Here is a 13,876-nt window from a genome sequence, read left to right as displayed (position 1 = left end):
CCCTGAATGCTAGGCTAAGGAGTTTAGGTATTATTCCAACAGTGACGGGGAATTATTGAAGATGTGAGAGAGAAAGAGAGAATATTGCTCTACTTCACTTCCCTGCCTGGAATGCCCTTTATCTTTTGGCAAACTCCTACCCATCCTTCAAGGCCCAGCACCCAGCACAGAGCGTTCAACATTGGGATGATGATTATGATGGTGATGGTGATGGTGGCGGTGGTGTTAATAGCAGTAATGGTTACAGAAGGCTTACCATGTGCCAGGCCCTGCTGTCAACACTTTACATATACTGTCTCATTTAACCTAACGAGGTAGATTAACTATTAAGACCCCATTTTACAGATGAGGGAACTGAAGCACAGATCCTGAGTGGTTCCCTTTTTCCCCCACTAGAAGACTTGCTTTATTGATACTGTGGTGTTGGGAGGATAGGAGCCCTTGTGTGGACTCCTAGTACCTGAGGAATGAGAGGAAAAGACTCAGGAATGCCCTGAGGGCTGAGGAGGAAAGGGAGGTGACTCAGCTACTCGACCCTTCCCAGCTGGGGAAGAAAGCTCGGGACAAGCTGAGCTTTTCAAATAGAAAATCCAAGTTTCCATCAGTAGAAGGCAGGGCCGGCTGGCTGTTATGGATGGATAATGGATGGTTGAAAGGGGATAAACAGGTGAAAGGAGGATTATCCAAGTAGATTATCCAGGTAGGAGATGGATGGATGATTAGAGAGGGTCCCAGGTGGGTGTAATGAGGCATAGAAAGAAGAGGGAAGGCGGGATGGAGGGAGGTGTGGCTGGGTAGTGTATGTATGGATAAAGGAATCTCAGTTTTATTTTTGGTAAGATATTGATAATAATTGATAATAATCCCTGTCCTGCCTATGTCACAGGGTTAGTGTCAATCAAATAGTTCATGAGTGGATACAAATGTGCTTCCAAGATGTTATTATTATTGTTTTGTTGATATTAATAACAACACTTGGACTCATTCCGGGTTGGGATGTCACCCCACAGTACCGCACCAAGACTACCCCCGTTGTGAAGTCCCCCAAGGTGGCACCGGAGGAGGCCCCTCCTCGGCGGATCCTCATCTATGGTGTCCAGGAGGAGAATGGCTCTCGTGTGCAGAACTTCGCCCTGGACCTGACCCCACCACCCGAGGTTGTTTACAAGTCAGAACCTGGCACCAGCGACGGCATGAACGTGCTAGGGATCGTCATCTTCTCTGCCACCATGGGTATGTGCTGCCCACCCGCCCCGGCGTGCCCTGGAGCCTGCCTTCCTTGCATTTATCCCTCCCTGCATCCCTGCGTCCAGTAACCTGAATAGCCTGGAGTCTCCCCATCTTCCAGGTGGTTCCTTCCTTTCCTTTCCAAGGGAGGGGCTCATGTCCCCATTCCATTACGGGGGCAGGAGGTATCCCCAGCCCTCCCTCAAGTTGGAGCTGATGTTCCTCACTCAGAATTCCCCATCCCTGGGTGCTGTTTGCCTCCAGGGGTGTCAGCCCTCCCTATGAGAAGAGCATGCCTCTAGTCCTGTCCCAGCGGCTGTTTATTTAAAGCCCTCATTCCTCCCCTCCGCCCTCAACCATGGGGCCTTCTCTCTGCAGACCTGTCTGTGCCATTTCTTGGGGCCCCCTGACCACACCCTTCCCTTTGCTACTCTTCTCTGGGTCCCCAAGGCCCACCACAGGCTACTTAACCAGGAAGCTGGTAACGCTTAACTTGCACAGGCCCCTTTTGGGGCCTGTACCTATCTTTCTTTTTTTAAGTTTGTATTCTTTTTCTTGAAGAGGTCCGCAAACTGTGTAAGCTTCAGATCCCACAAAACCTCTGGATACGCCCCTGCCTGTGCGCCCATGGCCACCCCCACCAACGTACGCATACAACCTTCTCCCTTTTTTGGAGCCTAGGAAGTCCTAATCCCTCCACAGCAATCTAGCTTGTCAGTCCCACCTCGTCCTTCTAGGCCAGCCCAGGGGTCATCACGAGTCTCACTATAAAATCACATCAGCACCCCGTCACCCCAGCCCCAGACCTGGGAGGGCCTCTCTGGCTTCCGACTCCTCTGCAGGGCTTTCTTCTCAGTGGAAAGCCTCCCCATCCTCCTGGATTCTCAGGCAAGGAACCTGGGGGTCACTTGCTACCGCACCTTCTGCCTCAGCCCACACCCAAATCCAGTCAGGCCTGCCTCTGAAATCTCTCTCCAGTCTGTGCATTTTACCTTCGGCCCACTGCCCCAGCCAAGGCCGCCGTCATCTCTTACCTGGTTTCTGCAAATGCCGCCTCAAGAGTTCCCTGTCCTGGTGTGTCCTCCTCACAGGGTCACTGAGTCTCCATGTGAAGCCTCCACTGGCTCCACTGTACTCCAAGAGGGGTCCAAACGCCGCGCGCGGCCCACAGAGCCTGCAAGCTCCGGCCAGGCTGCCCCCTCTCGTCCTGCTCACTTCCCCGCGCCGAGCTGCCCACCAGTTCCTGGAAGGCGCCTCCCGGACCCTTCCCACCTCCCTCAGCCTGGCTGTTCCTGCCCCTCCCTCTCCCCTGCACCTTTCTCATCCTTGAGGGGCCTCTGCATAAGCATCCCGTCCTGGGGAAAGTCTACCTGACCCCCCAGTCAGGTGCCCTGTGTTACTCACATGTTTGACCCAGTGCAATTAGGTAATTGTTTGTGTGACTGTTTAACGGCTGCACGGCAGCTGTGTACACTCCATGCAGGCGGAGACAGGGCTTGTTCTCCATTTAGCCCCATAGCCTCCACGGGACTGGCTGGAACAGGTGCTCAGTAAAATCTTCCAGAGAGGGCTTCCCTGGTGGCGCAGTGGTTGAGAGTCCGCTTGCCGATGCAGGGGACGCGGGTTCATGCCCCAGTCTGGGAGGATCCCACATGTCACAGAGTGGCTGGGCCCGTGAGCCATGGCCGCTGAGCCTGCGCGTCCGGAGCCTGTGCTCCGCAACGGGAGAGGCCACAACAGTGAGAGGCCTGCGTACCACAAAAAAAAAAAAAAAATCTTCCAGAGAGATGGGTAGATGGATGGATGGATGGATGGATGATAAGGGGTAATGGAGCACTTATCGTCGTGGTCAAAAGGCCAGGCAGGCACACAGAGGGGCCAGGACCTCAGAGACCCGAGTGTGAGAGGAGACAGTGTTTGGAAGCATCCTCAGTCCATCTGATAATCTGTCCCCAATCCTGGACTTTCTTCCTCCTCCCAGCCATCGCCTCTCTCTTAGGGGTGGGAACACACTAAAAGGACATCTATTGGCAGAGCTAAAGAAACCTTTGAGGGCTTCCCTGGTGGTGCAGTGGTTGAGAGTCCGCCTGCTGATGCAGGGGACACGGGTTCGTGCCCCGGTCCGGGAAGATCCCACATGCCGTGGAGTGGCTGGGCCCGTGAGCCATGGCCGCTCAGCCTGCGCGTCCGGAGCCTGTGCTCCGCAACGGGAGAGGCCACAGCAGTGAGAGGCCCGCGTACCACAAAAAAAAAAAAAAAAAAGAAACCTTTGAGACCCTTCAACTCACTGTTTGCTGAGCACATGCAACTGTCCACGTGTCAGTGTATATGTGTTGTGTGTGCCCAGCTCTAGCTGCACCCACATCTGTGTGCCCACATCTGAGCATGAGCGAGCACACTTGCATGGCTGCTCCCCTCACCGCAACCTCCTTCCCCGTTTCCTCCCTGGTGCTGGGATGTGGCTGACGCTAAGGTGTCATTGGCCTTGCCTGTCGGAGGAAGCCCACTGCCACCCCCTGCGTCCTATGCACACTAGCACCCAGCCAGCCGGAGCCCATGGGTGCCCCACCCAGGGAGCCTGATGGGGAACAGGAATAGCCGAGAAGGGACAGAGGCAGCAGAAACCCTGGCTCTGAGCTCAGTCAGGCTTCCGTGGGCCAGATGCGCAGGGCTGGGCCCAGTGTCATCGCATCTCCGGCCTCTCCTACCCACCCCGGCAGGGCGCCACCGCTCCCCATCACCCGTGGTAGCTGCTCCCCAGACAGCATGGATTCAGGCTTCATGGGCAGGGAAAGAGCTCTTCTCTGGAGTCCCACAGACCAGGGTTCAAATCCTGCCCCTCCCCAGCTGAGTCAGTGGGTGAGCCTCTCGGACACAGTGACAGTAAGCTCCATGAGGGCAGTCACAGGGTGTGATTTGTTCTCCATTTTTGTGTCACCAGAGGGAGGGCAGTCACTTGTCACTGTTCCAGGAGTGGCCTCACCATGCTCACCTGCATGAGCTCACCCGCATGAGCTCACCCCACAGAATAGCACGCATGTGAATGCTTCCTGAGTGACGGAGAGCCCAGAACCCCAAGGGGAGGGTAACAGGGGCTCCGGAAAAGGCTTTATCATGCATTCATTTGTTCATTCATACATTCATTCATCCATCCAATGATGAGTTGCCTTCATGGGGTTAACCTTCTACTGGAGAAGACAGACAAAAACACCAGACTGTTGTAATAAATGATATGAAGGGATCAGAAAGAAGTGAAACAGAGGGGAGTAAGTGGGGAGTCTGCCAGGGCAGTGGGAGCGGGTCTCCAGCCAGGCCAGAGCTTCGGGCGTTGGGTACCATGCGGGCAAAGGCCCCACCATAGTCAAGAGCTTGATGTAGTCTAGAAACGTGAAGAAGGCCGCGACGCAGGAGCACAGTGAGGAAGGGAAAGCAGGGCCTGACAGAGGCGGGAGTTGTAAATGGGGCCAGATCAAGTGGGGCCTGAAGCGGGGGGTGTGGGAGTGTTGGTTATGCTCTATGTGTGCAGGGAAGCCAGTCGGAGGTGTTGGCAGGGAGCATTTTTATCTTCAGAACATGGCATTTGCTGCTGGGTAGAGCAGGGTGAGAGAGGAGGAAGAGATGAGAGCCCTGTGGGGAGGTCACAGCCTGCTCCAGCGGGGAGGAGAGGGGAGGTGCGGGGGAAGCGCTGGGGCGTCAGAGGCTGCTGGGCAGTCGGCTAAGCGCCGAGATCTGCGTGTGCCTGTGGTCTGTCCCTGCCTGGCCGCCAGCGTGTGTTGGCACACGTAGGCGTCGTGCACATCTGCCGCCGTCTGCGGCATCTGTGATATGCTGTGTCCCTGCCCCCCGCAGGCATCATGCTGGGCCGTATGGGTGACAGCGGGGCCCCCCTGGTCAGCTTCTGCCAGTGCCTCAATGAGTCCGTCATGAAGATCGTGGCAGTGGCTGTGTGGTAAGCCTCATCGTAGGGGTGCGGGGGGCTTCTCTTCTACACACTCCACCCCCTGCCAGCTCTGCCCTGGGCAGCTGGAGGGACACCGTGGTCCCATAGGAGGGAGCAGAAAGCTGCCCGGGAGGCTGTGTTCCCCTGGATCCCCCCAGCCCTGACCAGGCCGGGTTCCAGCCCTGGGCCTGCTACTTCTGGCCCCATCAGGCCCACTGGCGGCAAGCTAAGAGCTAATAAACCTGGCCCTGCGCTCTTGGCCTCAGTTTCCCCATCACCTGGGGCCTCATCAGCTCAGTTTTTGGAGAAAGGAAACACCGGAAGCAACAACCAGCTGCCCCTTCTTGGTTCAGAGTTCAGACGTTAGGAATCTTCTAATCTAACCTTGCACAGTCAGATGGGGAAATGCAGAGGCCTGCCAAGGTCACCCCCAGAGGCTGTGGCATTGCTGGGCTGAAACGTGGGCTTGCAGAGGGCAGGGGAGCTCCTCAAAGGCCTGGATGGAGGAAGGCAGAGCGGCAGGAGGCTGTGCATCGCTGGGCTGGTTGAGGTAGCATTCGTTTCACCACGTGCCAGGCACCTGGGCACATAGTCTCATCCTGTCCTCACAGGGGCCCCGGGAAGCTTAGAAGGGTGAGGCTAGGCAGTGATGCAGTGCCAGGGCCTCCCAGGACCTTTGTCTGCCCGGCACTGAGCCGGCTGCCCCGCCCACCCCAGGTACTTCCCCTTTGGCATCGTGTTCCTCATCGCTGGCAAGATCCTGGAGATGGACAACCCCACGACCGTGGGAAAGAAGCTAGGCTTCTACGCTGTCACTGTGGTGTGCGGGCTGGTGGTGCACGGCCTCTTCATCCTGCCCCTGCTCTACTTCTTCATCACCAAAAAGAACCCCATCGTCTTCATCCGCGGCATTCTCCAGGCCCTGCTCATCGCGCTGGCCACCTCCTCCAGGTAGCCCTGGGCAGCGGGCAGGATGGGGGAGGAGACCATGGCTGAATGCTGTCCTTCTGGCCAGCCATCATTTGTCCGTAGCCATAGAACCACGGAAAGTGTCAGCGTGACCTGCTTCACAAACTTGGGAGACGCTACGGTAACAAGACGTATTCTTAAACTGGGATGCTTGAGGCACTACCTGCCCAAATGGCAGAAAGCCCTCCTCCATCTGCCCACATACCCCGGGTTCACACAATCCACATGGGGCTCGGCTTCCACACAACAGGAGCAGGGAGAGCTGAAGAGTGCTGAGTCTGCAGTCGCTATCGCTGTCACCTTGCACTGCCACGTGGTGCTTCTGTTGAAGTCAGGCCCTGTGCTGTTTAGGGACCTTGCCTGTCTACTGTCACTGGGACAGCCTGGCAAGTTGCCCCGTCACAACCTTGGCGGTGTCTCCAGACAGTGGGAACTTGCCTCATGGTTCCATCACCCACGAGCTGTGTGGCTGTGGGCCAGTCACCTGACCTCCCTGGTGACCTCCCTGTCAGTTTCCTCGGATACAGACTGAGGATCATTGTAGCCTCTGCCACATAGGGTTACTGTGGGATTAATGGAGATAACCCACTAAGGCCGGTCTGGGCTTAATGAAGCAGCACCTGCCCTCAAATATCCCAGACCGCAACGAGTGCAGGAGACCCAGGGAGGTAGTGTCATGCAAACTCAGCTATTGAGCAAGGGGTGGGGTGGGGGAAAGGAGGTGGTCACTTACTGGGCATCTAACCCTGTGAAGAAAGGGTGGTTCTCCCCACAGCAAATGTCCAAGCTCCGCATGGAAGAAGTCACCCAAACTTGAGCCCATGTCTCTGGCACCAAAGGCCTGGCTCTTCCCTGCATCCCTTACTGCCTTCTCTTCCCTGGGCCTCAGCTTCCCAACCTGTAAAATGGGAATGAGGGCCACCACAGACCTCCTTCCCTGGCAGCCACATGGCCCACCCTTGGCAGCAGAAGCACCTCATACAGGACTCAGGAGGAGCAGAAGCCCAGTGAGGAGAAGCCCTAGAAGCCTTGTCCAGGAACCCTCACCCAGGGCCGAGGGAGGAGGTGAGAGGGAAAGACAAAGCCCCAAGCAGTTGCTGGCCCCCGTGACAGAGCCGGCAGCCCTTGCCATTTCCTGTTGGCAGGAACCACAGCCTAGGGCCCAGCATGCCTGGGGCCCATGAGGGGCTCTGGCAGGGGCCAGTGGGCTTCCCAGGCAATGGCCTGTGGTAGAGGAAGGGCCCTGGGGCCACGCTAACCCGAGTTTCAGTCCCAACATTGCCACTGGGAGCTCAGTAACAACACAGCTGCAACGTGAGCAGTGGCTACCACTGGTTGAGCGCCTACAGTAGGCAGACGCTGTCCTGAGGGCCCACTCGTTAATCCTAATAGCTCTGTAATGTATGGACTGCTTGGGACAAGAAAGCTACGGCACACGCAGGTTAAGGAGGTGCCAGGGCCACTGGGCTAGTGGGAGGCCTGAATCTGAAGCCAGGGGTCCCGCCAGAGCCCTGCTTTGACTGACCTCTTCATCCGCACTTGGCACAGTCATGCGACACAGGGTCAGCCCCTCCTCCCCTCTGGGCTTCAGTTTTTTCACCTGTAAAAGGGACTTAAAACCCCTCCCTCGCAGGAAGCCATGAGGATGTATAAAGCACAGTGCCCGGCGCATAGTAGGAGCTTGGCTGGTGGTAACTCCCTTCCTGACCTGTGTGTATGGGGGTCTCTGAGGCCCTGGGCCTGGGCAAGTCTGGCCATGTGACCATTTTCAAAGCCCCTTCAGCCTGTTCTCCCCCCACCCCAGATGGGCCAATTGCCTGCCGTGGGGCGGGGGGTGGGGGTGGAGAGCTTCCATCACTGGTCAGCGGGCAACCTGGGGGCCCTGACCATCCTGGAGCAGGGTGATGAGCAGACACTGGCCCCTCTGCCCACAGCTCAGCCACACTGCCAATCACCTTCAAGTGCCTGCTGGAGAACAACCACATCGACCGGCGCATTGCCCGCTTCGTGCTGCCCGTGGGCGCCACCATCAACATGGATGGCACCGCACTCTACGAGGCTGTGGCCGCCATCTTCATTGCCCAGGTCAACAACTATGAGCTGGACTTCGGCCAGATCATCACCATCAGGTGCACTCCTGACACCCTGCACCCAGTGTGGATTGGGGCGGGGGTACTCCGGAACAGCCTTCAGGAGTCTTGAGCTCCCAGATCTCATGGAGTCTCTGAGGCCCAGAGAGGGCAAGGGGCTTATTCCAGGCCACACAGCAAGCCAGTGCTGGGGCTGAAACGTGACCTGGCCTCGTGACTCAGGGCACCAGGATCCTCCCCCGGCGCTGCTCTGCAGAGGGGGAGCTCTGAGCAGGCTGGGAAGCTTGGGGCCAGAGGAGGGCCTGCAGTCTGGACATGCAGAGCAGGGAGGGTGATGCAGGCAGGCACAGGGTAAGCAGAGGCCAGGGGCAGGATTGAGGGACGGTGGAAGAGCTGCTGGTGTGGCTAGAGCTGAGGGAAGGGTGCTAGGGTGAGGGGCAGAGGCCAAGGGGGAAGCCTCACATGCCACCCCGAGGGTACAAGTCTGACCCTGGGGACCCAGTCCTAGAGGGAGGCTGGGCAGAGCTGTGCCAGTGGACAATCAGAATCTGTGGGCAGCTTCCTGGAAACCTACAGAGACAGTGGCTCCAGACACAGGGTTTTCCACAAACTTCTCAGGAGGTTCTGCTGAGGCCAGGGATGGGGGCCTCTGGGACCACAGGACCTTAAGCAGAGACATGCCTCCCACCCAGGGACCCCTCTGATGTGGCATTCCTAACAATTCCTGCTCCACAATGCTATCCCCAGAGGCCCTGGGATTTTGGCCTCCTTCTTGGGTCCAGGGCCCAGCAATGCTCCCTGCCCCTCCTGCAGCATCACAGCCACCGCAGCCAGCATCGGAGCAGCTGGCATCCCCCAGGCCGGGCTCGTCACCATGGTCATCGTGCTCACCTCCGTGGGACTTCCCACTGATGACATCACCCTCATCATCGCCGTCGACTGGGCTCTGTGAGTGGGGTTCGCCCCCCCACACCCCTATCCCTTGGGTGGCAGGCACTCGGGGTGGGCTGGGGAACTGCTGTGGTTTGGCACAGTGGGTACTCGCTGACACCGGCCCAGCTGCATTATTTGCGGGGCCCAGTTTTCAAAAATGAAAACGTGGGATCCCTTGTTCGAACATTATAAAGAATTTCAAGAGGGTGGGAGCAGAGCATTAGCCCAAGTCCAGGCCCTTCTACACACAGGCCCTGAGCCACTGCACAGTCACGTGCCTGCAAAGCCAACCCTGCATCACCCACTTCAGCATCACCAGGGGGTGGTGGGCTGGGAGGACTAGGAAGGCGCCCATCCTGTGGGTGCTGCTGGGGTGAGCACTGTCCTCTTCCAGCTCCCCTTACAGCAGAGGGCCTGCCGCTCACCGCCCACCTTGGCCCACCAGGGACCGTTTCCGCACCATGATTAACGTGCTGGGTGATGCACTGGCCGCCGGGATCATGGCTCACGTCTGCCGGAAGGACTTCGCTCAGGACACGGGCACTGAGGTGAGAACGGTGCCTCCCTCCCAGCCGGGCTGCCCAAAGACCTGGGGGTGGAGCCAGGTGGGGTGGGCAAGGCAGCACATCGGCCACCCACCAGCTGGGCAGCCCTCGCCTGATCCCTGCATGCCTTGTTCTCATCGTGGGCACCCGGGTGACAGATTCCTCTAACAGCAAATTGCTGAGCACCCACTGTGGCCGGTGCTGATCCAGACACAGGAGCAGCAGTGGTGAACACAGTCAGTGCCCTCAGGGAGCAGCACCCTAGTGTCCTGCCGACAACAATGCCAGCATCCACACGTCTGTGGGGGCTTCACGGTCCTCAGGGTTCCTTCAGCAACCACGTGTAGCAGGCTGCCCCACTCCATGGGGAGGACGCTGAGGCCAAGCAGGGGAGCCGCCCATTCCCGCACTGGACCCCGTGGGCCAGGTGCCCTCCTCTACTAAGACAGTCCCGGGAGAAGGCAGGACAGCTTGGAACTGGAGCCCAGAGAGTCCTTGTGACCTATCAAGATCCCCCAGCACATCTGCAGGAAACCCAGTCAGGTTGTTCCCAGCTCTTTGCTCCTTCAGTCCTCCCTACTGCCTCACCCCAGTCTTGCCTGCTACTGCCAAGACCTGTTTTCCCTCCCCAGAAACTGCCGCCCTGTGAGACCAAGCCAGTGAGCCTCCAGGAGATCGTGGCGACCCAGCAGAACGGCTGTGTGAAGAGCGTGGCTGAGGCCTCAGAGCTGACCCTGGGCCCCACCTGTCCCCACCACATCCCCATCCAGGTAGAGCAGGATGAGGAGCCAGCTGCCACCAGCCTGGACCACTGCACCATTGAGATCAGTGAGCTTGAGACCAACGTCTGAGCCTGCGGAGCTGTAGGGGCCAGGGGAGGCCTCCGCGATCAGGGGCCAAGGGCAGGATCTCAACTCATGACTTTCCTGAGCACAAGGACCAGGCTCACACTATCTTTCCCCCACCTTGAGAGACCGGAATGAGATCCACTTGACGGAAAGTGGAGTCTCAGAAAGGGGAAAGACTGCACATGGGAGCCCCAGCTGGAGAGTTACAGGCAGGCGTAGCCCAAGTCCCGACTGTAACATTTCCATCGTGTTGGCCTGTGAGGGCGGCAGGCAGGGGTACGGTCCCCACTTTCTGGAGCTCAGAGTTGAGGCTCTGAGAGCTGAAAACAGTTGCCCAGGTCTCAGAGCAAATAATGTCAGGGCCAGGACTCTAGTTCAAGGCTTTCAAGCCTCGGCCCCTCCCTCCCGGAGGATAGGGATGCCTGCAAGGCCAGATGCCGAGAGAGAGGCTCCGCCCCTCCCCAGGAGCCCCAAAGCCACCACTGCTTTCAATTTATGAAGACATAGCAATGTCCTGGTTCTGCCCCAGCTGTGTCCCAGCCCAGGCCAGCCCCCACCCTGCCCCGTAACACGTGGCCTCAAACAAACTGCTCTCTCCGAGGATGGGCCCAGCCTAAGGCCAAGACCGCTGCCTTCCATGTGCCACAGCCCATCCTGTCTCCTGTCCTACCAGTTATCTCTCACAAAGCTCACCCAATGTGGAGATGAGGATGTCTTCATCAGAGCCACAGGGCCCTTAGAAACACCAGGGCTAGCCTCCCACTGAACAGGTGGGCTGGCCGGGACTGGGGAGGCAGACTCACCTGGGATGCTTCAGTCAAGCTACCCATGTGGCCCTGGGGTCAGCGCTCCCCCAAAGCCCATGTGATGAAGTGGAGTTAGATTTTCTATTCCCTTCTGTGTTTGCAAATTCAGTGATGACTAAATAAAGGTATTTTCTTTTTCAATCTTGTGCGCCTAGCGACCATACTCTGGCCAGCATTTCTTTATTGGGCTAATACAGGCAGTCAAAGAGCAGACTGGCCTGTCTGGGCAGCCAGAGTACAGACAGGGCTGTCCAGGAAGCCAGAATGTCAACAGCCTTGTCTGTGTCGCTGGAGTGTAGACAGCTCTGCCTGGGCTGTCAGTGTGTGGACAGGCCTGCCTGGGCAGCCAGCGTGCAAATGAGCCCATCCTGGTGGCTGGAGTGGGGACAGGCCTGCCTGGGCCGTCACATGCAGGAGGTAGAGTGCAAACCAGGCTGCCCAGGGGCCTGTCTGGACAGCCACAGTGTGGACAGACCACTCTGCCCGCAGCCTGCGCTCTGCTCTGCAGGCAGGGCCCTGAGGTCAGTCCTCACAAAAGAAACACATTTCCTCAGCCAGCCTGGCTCCTTTCAGTGAATGCTTTGCTTTAAGGAGGGGATGTGCCCAAGAAGTTTCCGGACTCTCCCTCCGTCATTCTCCTCAGCCCCTTGGTGCCTCCAGGAGGCTCGCAGGGGACACAGAAGAGCCCTGGCCACACAGCCTGCTCTGGACGTACTCTGGGGAGAAGTTGAAGCCCCAGGGTCTTACAGTGTGGAGCCCTGGAGACACTGAAGCTGGGGGAGGGGAGGGGCCTTCCAGGCTCACTCCGAGAATCAGGAGGGTACCTGCCTCCCAGCCCCCACTCCTGAACTACTTCCATCCTCCTCCCAGGGCCATAGTCTGAGGAGCCCAGGAAGGGTGCCCGGCTCCCCCTCCCACTGCAGGGCTGAGGGCTGTAGTATCCACCATGGGAGCATCTTTCCTTCCTTAAGGCCCAGTCACCTAGGAGAGGTCAGATGTCAAGCTATCCTAACTCCCCACATGGTGTGGCCTGGCTTATTGGCCCCTTCCCTGTGTCACATCTCTAAGGCCCTTTGAGCAATGGTATCTGCTCCACACAAGGCAGGAACCTGCTCTTTACTGGGCTTGACAGGAGCATGCTTACACACCTGCAGTAGTGAGGGGCCACTACTTGCTGTGCATCTCATCCACTGTGGGGCAGCTCTGCCTGTCAGAGGTTTTTCTTTGCTCTAAGCCAGGTACTGCCTTCTGGTCCAGCTCTGGCCCTGCTGGTGGTGGTGGTGCACTGGGCATGTCTGCAACCTCTTCCCTGGGCAGGTCTGCAGAGACCAGAGCCCCAGCTCCCAGGCCTGCCTCCAGCGCCTTTCCCACTCCAGCATCCTCTATGGGACAGACCCCATCAGGAATGCCCACTCAGTGCACAGGAGCCCTGAGCAGCCTGAAGCCGGCAAGTCCTTTGCTTGGATGCTCAGACACTGGGAGTGCAGAGTGAGCTCACGGCCTAGTGTGGTGGTCCCAACCTGCTGACCTCCACCCAGCTGAGGGGCTGCACCTGCCTCCAGGCCGCCTTACCTGCAACTAAACCCTGCGTCCCTGGACCTCTGCCTGTGTGATTACTTTGTGGGCCCCGAGAACTGAACTCTGCACTGACTCCTGCTGGTCCAGAAGGTGCTGAGGTGCTTGGATCCTGCCCACCCGGCCAGGCATGAGCCCAGCACCTGGCAGGAAGCACACATAGACACGGCCACAGGCTGCCAGACTGGGGTAATGCTTTTATATTAGTTTTTCTGTAACAAGAAAAATCTGCTTTGAAGTTTTTATCATTTTTTTTCCTTAAAAAAGAATAAAAAAACCCAAAGGCACCCAGAACTCCCCTCAGGCCCAAAGAATAAAAAAGTTCTCTCATCGGTGCAGCTGGGCCCTTCGCTCTTGCTGTGCCCGGCCCCATGGCCTCCGCCTAGTTCCAGCCCAAGGGCCCTAGCGGCCCCAGACCTTCCCTCTGGCCTCAGGGGGGCTGGTCCATCAGAGACGTGCCTGCAGCCGGCCAGGGCCTGGCGGGGAGTGACGGCCCCAGTGGTGGGGAGCTGGGTGGGCAGGCCAGGGCAGCAGTCCTGAAGGTTCCTGTCCCCAAATGGAGGGAAAGGAACAAAAGCCAGCTTTTGTGAATTCCAGAGGGTGCAGGCACCTGGCCGCAGAGAGGATGGAGGCAACTCTGTGTCTTCCGCAAGGGACAGACGGACGGGCAGACAGTCAGCCAGCAAGCTGCTCTGGCCATTTCTGGCTGGGGCAAGAGCTCTTGGCAGCATAGGCCAAGGAGGGCTGTTTGCATGTGACTCGTGTATGTGTGTGTATGTACGTGTGTCCACGGGGCAGGGAACAGGCACCCATGAGTGCCGGGGCAGGTCAGACCCTTCCTCGAGTCTGCAGGACTCAGGAAGTGATGGCGGTGTTGGGTGTGGGGTGAGAGTGGGACATTTGGAGGATGATGTGCAGCTGTGTGGTGTGTGTGGGTGCGGTG

General features: G+C 58.1%; 1 protein-coding gene across 1 annotated transcript in view; it reads left to right on the top strand.

The window, feature by feature from the left end:
- The window catches only part of SLC1A7 (solute carrier family 1 member 7), a gene marked incomplete at both ends in the record, with an annotated part of 45,399 nt that extends 34,844 nt beyond the window's left edge, over positions 1-10,555 (top strand). The window contains 8 exons of the mRNA XM_079720822.1: positions 153-234; positions 1,011-1,233; positions 5,077-5,176; positions 5,885-6,118; positions 8,071-8,265; positions 9,040-9,174; positions 9,605-9,707; positions 10,337-10,555. Coding sequence (XP_079576948.1) covers positions 153-234; positions 1,011-1,233; positions 5,077-5,176; positions 5,885-6,118; positions 8,071-8,265; positions 9,040-9,174; positions 9,605-9,707; positions 10,337-10,555 — 1,291 coding nt within the window. The remainder of the gene's footprint in view (positions 1-152; positions 235-1,010; positions 1,234-5,076; positions 5,177-5,884; positions 6,119-8,070; positions 8,266-9,039; positions 9,175-9,604; positions 9,708-10,336) is intronic.
- Positions 10,556-13,876: the final 3,321 nt, after the last annotated feature.

Source organism: Hyperoodon ampullatus, assembly GCF_949752795.1.
Source record: "Hyperoodon ampullatus genome assembly, chromosome: 2".
Lineage (NCBI taxonomy): Eukaryota > Metazoa > Chordata > Mammalia > Artiodactyla > Ziphiidae > Hyperoodon > Hyperoodon ampullatus.
Note: the sequence above shows the minus strand (reverse complement) of the source record. Positions and strands in the feature narration are given on the sequence as shown.